At 30.2% G+C, this 8,443-nt stretch overlaps 1 protein-coding gene across 8 annotated transcripts; it reads left to right on the top strand.

Annotated features, from left to right (window-relative positions):
• The first annotated feature begins 1,037 nt into the window (after positions 1 to 1,037).
• LOC108687192 (H(+)/Cl(-) exchange transporter 3) lies at positions 1,038 to 7,414 on the top strand. 8 transcript variants are annotated; one of them, XM_018192867.1, is made up of 11 exons: positions 1,038 to 1,065; positions 2,498 to 2,610; positions 2,928 to 3,099; positions 4,300 to 4,649; positions 4,760 to 4,921; positions 5,060 to 5,347; positions 5,518 to 5,700; positions 5,778 to 5,992; positions 6,216 to 6,776; positions 6,852 to 7,229; positions 7,307 to 7,414. In XM_018192867.1, exons 2-11 carry the CDS (start codon positions 2,512 to 2,514, stop codon positions 7,395 to 7,397), a joined length of 2,499 nt encoding a protein of 832 aa, XP_018048356.1. In that variant the 5' UTR covers positions 1,038 to 1,065; positions 2,498 to 2,511; the 3' UTR covers positions 7,398 to 7,414. The 8 variants fall into 8 exon arrangements, with proteins under 8 accessions (XP_018048356.1, XP_018048353.1, XP_018048360.1 ...); XM_018192864.1 differs by lacking the exon at positions 1,038 to 1,065 and adding an exon at positions 1,507 to 1,746; XM_018192848.1 differs by lacking the exon at positions 1,038 to 1,065 and adding an exon at positions 1,755 to 1,843.
• Positions 7,415 to 8,443: the final 1,029 nt, after the last annotated feature.

Below are 8,443 nucleotides of genomic sequence, written 5' to 3' on the forward strand. Positions count from 1 at the left end.
TCAGATAAATATCAAGATACGCAATTTAATAATTATTAATAATATAAGCGAAAAAAAATTGATATTTCTCGTCAGTTGAATGTTGCAAATGAGGAAAGTACAATGATAATATAAATTTTTAACCAATTAAACGTCACGCCAAAAGTATTTTTTGCAATACTCGTTCCATAGAATCAAAAGCAGTAAGCCGTTAACTTTGATGAAGCATAAAGTTAGTGGACATGGATCGACATCAACGGACGAGACGGGACTGTTTCCTGTCACTTGTTCGTTCTGTGTCCGTCGCGATCTCATTAAAATGGCGAAGTGGCGTCGTTTTTCGCGCGCGATCAACTTCATGTATAATTAAAATTAACGCGGCTACTACTTTTGATTCCACTGAACGAATATATTGTGAAAAATATTTTCGACCGAATAATAGTGTACTAGTTTATTAAATCTACATTATGCGATATTTAAAATATTATAGAAAATTCACGCTCATGAAAATATAGCGGTATAATAATTACATACATATTAATAACATTAAATATCTTATTTAACACATAAGACATTTTAAAACTGTTCAAGAATTAAAAGCGATCCCGCGATCGGTTCTTAAACATTTTTCGCGTCGCGTGTGAAAATATCAATAATTTGACAATATTTATGTTACCTTGTTAGTATAATTCGAACGCGTGATCCTTTCGAGCCGTTTTCCGTCGTTTTATTATTCTCTACAGGAATTAGGATTTATTTTTGGAGATCAGGATACCTCTGGAGGAAAGGTTGATAATTGACTCGAAGCCAAGGGTGCGAGATATTTCAACGTAATATCACAGGAAACGACACTGTCCCTTGGTCGAGTCGCAAAAGCACGAAATCGCTCGTTACACGTTATTTATAGGAGCTGCGGAACCTCAAACCCCACCACTCTTAAGCCAGCCAATGATCGCTGCAAGCGCTCTATCCGAGCGCTCATTGGATCGCGCTAGCTTTCAGATAAGATATATAAACGCTACGCGCAAAAGACTTTAGTCTTTTTCGGAATTTGAAGTCGTGCGTTTCTCGAAGGCGGAGAATCCTGTATGTATTCAGAACGTTCTTTTACGTTAGCGCATATTTAACACATACATATTTAATACATATTTATCGTTGAAAGCGCGTTCTGAACACGGAAATTATATTCTTTCTGAAAATAAGCAATTAGACTAAAGGATGACTATCGAAGAGACTGTATGAAAGAAAAATTGATTTTGTAAAATAATAAAATTCTAATTTATATTATACTTTTTAAAGCAATCTAACGCATATAATTTACCACTTTACAATTTAGTACGGACTCGCCCCACATTTATTTACGATACCATGATTGTTTTATCGCCAATACGTAACTATGTAGTTCCTAAATCGAAAATATATGTACTGGCGCTAATGCTCGGACGATTTCGACGTCGTAAAACGTTAACGGGATAGCACTTCTTCTCAGGACTTTGGTTTCTCTCTGCTATTATCCAATTGAATTCGTTTTTAGCCGCCTAGTGAGCGGTTGTAGTACTGAAATGAGCTCGCTTTCTATTCTGCCTTGTTACCTTTTGATTTCGCTCCGCAAGAACTGCAAGGAGGTCTATACGCGATAGTGGAATACTGATCTGACGGAGATCTTATCATTGAACTGTCAAATTAATCTTATAAAATCTAATCTAAAACATGGCATAATGATTAGTGTTTGTAGATAAAACACGAGGACATTTTTCCTTAAAAATGGTAAGTTCTCGAACATTCCGATGCGGATGAAGTAATTTGGCAAGGTAACCTCATCTCTCCTGAGGAATGAAACGTCATGTAAAGAAGAAGCTTCGAAGTAAGCTTGAAAATACGCAGTTTTGAACATGACTACGTTAACATATTTTTCCGTGCTTAATTCATTCGCAAGAAAAAATTCGTTACATGCACGCTTTATAAGGGGAGAAAAAGTTATCATATGGTGTCCCAAGTATAGTGTACTGTGTTTTATGCGTTTTTTTATGTTCATTTCGAAAGCTGTTCTAGGATTGATTTCTCAATTTCTAATATCATTTTAGCATGGTGTGTGTAATTGATGTTTTTTTTTTAACAAATCTTTTCTTTTTGAACAAGAAGATGCAAATCACGAAGATAATATTTGACATAATTTGAGAAAAAAACGATATTCCTCTTACATCAAATTTGTAGCTATACAATATTTGTCACAATGTATGGCACACTGGTAGAATCTTTAATGAATAAAATATCTGTAATTCTTTATATCATGAATATATTATTCAAATTATATTACATAGCATCCATTCGAAGGATTAAAGAGTAAAGAGGATTATGGCAAAGCCGATTAAGCTATATTAATAACATGCTTGTATAGAATATTTAGTACCGTGTATGGCATTGTGGCTTTCGCTTTTTCTCTGTCATGTAGAATCTTGATAACGAATCTTTATTCCATTTTGAGACGGCAAAGTAATATTTTACTTGTGTAAATCAGATTATCATGATGCCATGGAGAGGTTTCCACTAAAAGGTACACCATCTTTGAATTCGGCAATTCCTCATTCAAATGCAAATGCCGTTACAACATATCATTCAGTTGATGCAAAGGTATGCTGTTAGTTTCAATCTGCATCTTCTTGCCTTGCATATTATTTGTGCACTTATATTTTTGTAAAATGTATCATCTTTGTTTCCTTAATAGTCTCATATACTATCATATGTTTCTTGTCATATGTGTATTAATATTTCATATGTGTATTTGCATATACTAAAATTTGTCAAGAATATTATGTATTTTATCTTTATTAATATAAATTTAGTTTAACATATCTTTATTTTGCACTAAACTTACTTTGACTAATCTCTAAGTTATAGCTAAATTATAAAAGTAGATAATATTAAGCATGTAAATCTTGCATTTTCAGAATATAAAGTATGGTGATATTACAGAGGATGTACGACTACGAACTGGAACTATAAGACGCGAAACAAATCTAAGTAGCGACGACGACATGTTGGATATCAATCATCACACGTCTCATTCGGATAATAACGTGTTATCAGATTGCATCCGCATCGATGATGCATCTTCCCATCGTAAGTCATTTAAATTATTTTGCCTGATTTCATGCATGCATTATCTGGTTCCATAAATAATGTTACGTACAGCTTTTATTTATTTTTAGCAAGCATTATAAAGAAATATAGAAGAAATTTTACCAAGTTAAGCATAAATCCATTTGTATATCCTTGGAATTTAGTAGTCTCATACCTAATCCTAGCTTGAAATATCATCCCTCCCTGCTGAAGAAAATTCTTGAGACATCTGTTGATCTGTTCAACTTATCTGTTTGTCTGCTCATCTGATTCGAAGTTTATCCTGACTGGTTAAACAATTGAGCCAAATTTATTTGCACTTGTGGCAAAATGTGTAAGTTAACACAAATAATTGCCAGTTTAATGTCAACTTAATTAATTTAAAGAAAGACAAAGCTGTAGATAGATATAATTTTAAAAGACAAGTTAATATATCGATCTTAAACCTATATATTCAAATAAAATTTTTTCAAGCTAATAAAGTATTTATACTGTTATTAATAATGGAGTTTTGTATTCTTAAATACTTAAATCTATTATGATTTTTAATCCCTTCAATAGACTACTAATGTATGTTTATGTGTGCTTTCTAAATTCTAATAATGTATAATTAAAAAATATATTATATAGAAATATTTTCAAAAACTTAGTCAATATTTTAAAGATATTTTTTACTTTTTTATAGATTATTTTACAACTTATGAATAAAAATGAAAAAATATATGTATGTTGTAAATATGTATTTCTATATATGTGTGAAATTTGCTTGCAAGTTAATAGTTGTAATAGTAATTAATGTATATGTAAATATATATATAAATAAGTATAAGTTAAGACACTAAAGTTTAAGTATATACTGAAAAAGATAAATATTAATTAATAAAATAATATGCTAAAATGTTTTTTTTGTTTTGCTTTAAAATCTTATTTTGATATATTATACATAATATATATTGAATTTTGTAAATAAATTGAAAATTGTTATAGAAAAAAACAATACAGAATATTCTGATTATTATATTTATTATTACTAATTGTAAGAAAAATATTTGCTAGTTTCTTACATATACATAATATTCTTTTGCCTATGATTATTAAATTTTTTATACATATACAGCAGTGAAAATGCAATTCTCAAAAATTGTATCAAAAGCATTACAAAATAATTTACTGTTATTACGAAATTTTAAAATTTATTAGTTTCAGTTGACTCTGATGACATACCTGGTATTGGACAGTATGATGATTTTCATACTATCGATTGGCAACGAGATATCGCGCGAGATCGAATGCGACATCGTTATATCGTGAAAAAGAAGCACGATTCTATCTGGGGTTTGATAAAAGGAGCTCATGACGCATGGTCAGGATGGCTATGCGTTTTACTAGTCGGACTTTTTACGGGAGTGGCGGCTGGTGTTATAGATATTGGCGCTTCCTGGATGACAGATCTTAAATTCGGTATCTGTCCACAAGCTTTCTGGTTAAATAAAGAGCAATGTTGTTGGAGCTATAATGAGACTACGTTTGATGGTGGAAACTGCACACAGGTAAATATATGACTCTTTAATTTTATTATTATACTCACAAATTTATTATACTTCTGAAGGCTATGTTAAATTTTTTCTCAACAATTAATAATATAATATCTTTTTTGCAGTGGTTGACATGGCCCGAAGTATTATATCAGGCAAAAGAAGGAGCAGGGCCTTATACAATATCATATTTATTTTATGCAGCATGGGCGCTTCTATTTGCAGCACTTTCTGCATCTCTAGTGCGAATGTTTGCTCCGTATGCTTGTGGCTCTGGAATACCTGAAGTAAATTTATCAAGTTTTGCTCTTTTTTAGAAATATTATAAATATGTGATTCGATAAAATACGACGTAATAAGCATATAAATCTAATAAATATTTTTTTTACTTTTACATTCTATTCATATATGTATATTTTTTTCAGATAAAAACAATTTTGAGTGGCTTTATTATCCGTGGATATCTCGGTAAATGGACACTGATTATTAAGTCAGTAGGTCTGATTCTTTCCGTATCAGCAGGTTTAAGTTTAGGAAAGGAAGGTCCCATGGTACACATTGCATGTTGTATAGGGAATATATTTTCTTATCTATTTCCAAAATATGGTAGGAATGAAGCGAAAAAGAGAGAAATTTTATCTGCTGCGGCCGCGGCAGGAGTTTCCGTCGCTTTTGGAGCCCCGATTGGCGGTGTTTTATTTAGTTTGGAAGAGGTATTATTTGGAGATTAAATATATTTCAAAGAGCTCAATATTTTGTTAAGCTAAGAATATTCTAGCAAAATATATAAAATATTTTTTAATGTCTATGTTCCTAATCAATTTAAAATTCAAAAATGTCCTAAATATGTAATCTATTTTGAAAAGTAAAAATTATGTTTTAGGTCAGCTATTATTTTCCATTAAAAACTTTATGGCGATCATTCTTCTGTGCTTTGATAGCTGCTTTTGTACTACGTTCCATAAATCCATTTGGAAATGAGCATTCAGTATTATTTTACGTAGAATATAATAAACCTTGGATATTTTTCGAATTGATTCCTTTCGTCATGCTTGGTATATTTGGAGTACGTAATTTTTATTTCATATTACATATTATTAAATTTATTAAAAGTATATATTTATAAAAATAAATTTTCGGTAGGGAGTAATAGCAACGTTATTTATCAAAGCAAATTTATTTTGGTGTCGATATCGTAAAACTTCCAAATTGGGACAATATCCTGTTACTGAAGTATTAATTGTAACAGTAGTAACAGCAGTAATTGGTTATCCCAATCCATACACAAGGATGAACACCAGCCAACTCATTTACTTATTATTTAGCCAATGCGGTGTATCGAACGCGGATATGTTATGGTTAGTATAATATGCTAAAATTTCTCTATTTTATCTGGAGATATCATTTATTAACTATAAATTATATATTACTAAAATATGCAAATTTAATAATTGCCTATAATTAATTTTTGTCAGCATGGTATAAAATCTATAAAACTAACACGTATTATTATTGAATAAATTTATTATAAATTTATAATAAATTTTTTAAATTATTCAAAAAATATTTTCTGCTCAACAGCGATTACAATAGAAACTTCACTGCTGTGAAATCTGCAATCGAGATTGCTGCAGCTGGCCCAGGAGTTTACAAAGCTATATGGCTACTTGTACTGGCACTTATATTAAAACTCATTATGACAATATTCACATTCGGCATGAAAGTTCCCTGCGGTTTATTTATTCCTTCTCTCTGTCTGGGAGCGATAATGGGTCGTATTGTGGGAATAGGAATGGAGCAACTTGCTTACAATTATCCTCATATATGGATGTTCAGCGAGGAGTGTTCTATGGGTGTTGACTGTATAACACCTGGACTGTACGCGATGGTCGGAGCTGCTGCTGTCCTTGGGGGCGTAACTAGAATGACGGTTTCTTTAGTCGTCATTATGTTTGAATTAACAGGCGGTGTACGATATATCGTACCTTTAATGGCTGCAGCTATGGCGAGTAAATGGGTCGGCGATGCTCTTGGGAAACAAGGTATCTATGATGCTCATATTGGTTTAAACGGATATCCGTTTTTGGATAGCAAAGATGAGTTTCAGCATACAACTCTGGCAGCAGATGTTATGCAACCCAAGTAAGCAAAAGATATACATATATGCATATATTTTAAGATTCTAAGCATGCACACATATTTATTCTTAATTTTTAGGAGAAACGAAGCTCTTCATGTTCTTACTCAAGATTCGATGACAGTTGAAGACATAGAGAATTTGCTTAAAGAAACGGAGCATAATGGTTTTCCTGTAATAGTCTCTAAAGAATCTCAATATCTCGTTGGTTTTGTTTTACGACGGGACCTCAACCTTGCCATTGCTAATGCCAAAAGAATGATCGAAGATATTAGCAGGCAATCGTTAGTTATTTTTACTAACGGAAACAATATCCAAAGTCATTCGCCTCCGCCTTTGAAATTAAAAAAAATATTAGATATGGCTCCTATCACCATCACAGATCAAACGCCTATGGAAACTGTAGTGGATATGTTCCGAAAATTGGGATTACGGCAAACTCTAGTGACACATAACGGGTATGTATATAAATCTCTTGTGTTCAAATAATCTTTGAATATTTTATAAACTAATATCGAGATTTTTGCTCATGCAGGCGATTACTTGGTGTAATTACAAAGAAAGATGTTCTGAGGCATGTAAAGCAGCTCGACAATGAGGATCCAAATTCTGTTTTATTTAATTAAACTTTGCTGCTGCAAATAGCCAATTTGAGATTATGAATTCGATGAAATAATATAATAAAAATATATATATATATATATACAGAGATAATTTATATGAATTTAATTAAAATGTATTTTATCTACTCCGTCAATCTATATCTTTCTGCACACTTAACTTATAACATCGTGTAACTATATAGAAGTAAGCGTGCAATAGGTTTAGATAATTAAATTTGTATTTATCTTTATTTGAATGAAATAGGAAAATAATTTTTTTTTTTTTAATTTTACCTAGTCATACTGTGACTGGGATTATATTTTTTACATTATAGTCAATAATGGATTAAATTGGCAATTCTTGATAAATAACTTACTATGTATACAATTTAAAAAATATATATAGTGAATTATTTATATCATAAATTCTCAAAATCTGATTCATTATTTGCGATGGTGTGAATATTGTTATGATATACAATTTTTTGAATGGAATTGTAATTGCATAAATATATGTTATATATGATATTTATTATGATATTATTATGATATATATGATATTATTATGATAAGTTATTTCTTATGTTAATTATATAAGTTAATTATAGGTATATATTGTTTAACAATATGTATCTTATTACATCTTATATAAATGTATTTTATTCTATATATTTATTTCATGATTCTGCGTGATCGATTTCATTCATTTGCTATCATTTATCTTAATACATTTTTTTATAAATATAGTTTTTTAAATATTTACTTATATTCGCATCTCTGCTTCACGAAATAGTGCTATTAATTAAATTATATATGTTAATTTATTTTAGCTAAAACATTAAGCCAGCATTCCAGAAAAATTTACGAAATACTTTTATGAAGTAGATAACATATAGCCAGATAATATCTCTCTCTTTATATATATTCGTATCATTCAAAAATAATTTTAGCAACCATTTAGTCAAATAAAAATTTAAAAAATTATAAAAATTAAAAATTATTTAATTAAAATATTCCAATTTTTTTAATACGCAGTACAATAATTATTCCATTTTGCATATGTACATGCG

Source organism: Atta colombica, unplaced genomic scaffold (assembly GCF_001594045.1).
Source record: "Atta colombica isolate Treedump-2 unplaced genomic scaffold, Acol1.0 scaffold102, whole genome shotgun sequence".
Lineage (NCBI taxonomy): Eukaryota > Metazoa > Arthropoda > Insecta > Hymenoptera > Formicidae > Atta > Atta colombica.

Coding starts and splice junctions, on each gene's coding strand:
- LOC108687192 (XM_018192848.1), top strand. CDS start 1,813: ATGAAACGTCATGTAAAGAAGAAGCTTCGAA. Junction 3,100..4,299: donor CGATGATGCATCTTCCCATC/GTAAGTCATTTA, acceptor AAAATTTATTAG/TTTCAGTTGACTCTGATGAC. Junction 5,993..6,215: donor TCGAACGCGGATATGTTATG/GTTAGTATAATA, acceptor TCTGCTCAACAG/CGATTACAATAGAAACTTCA.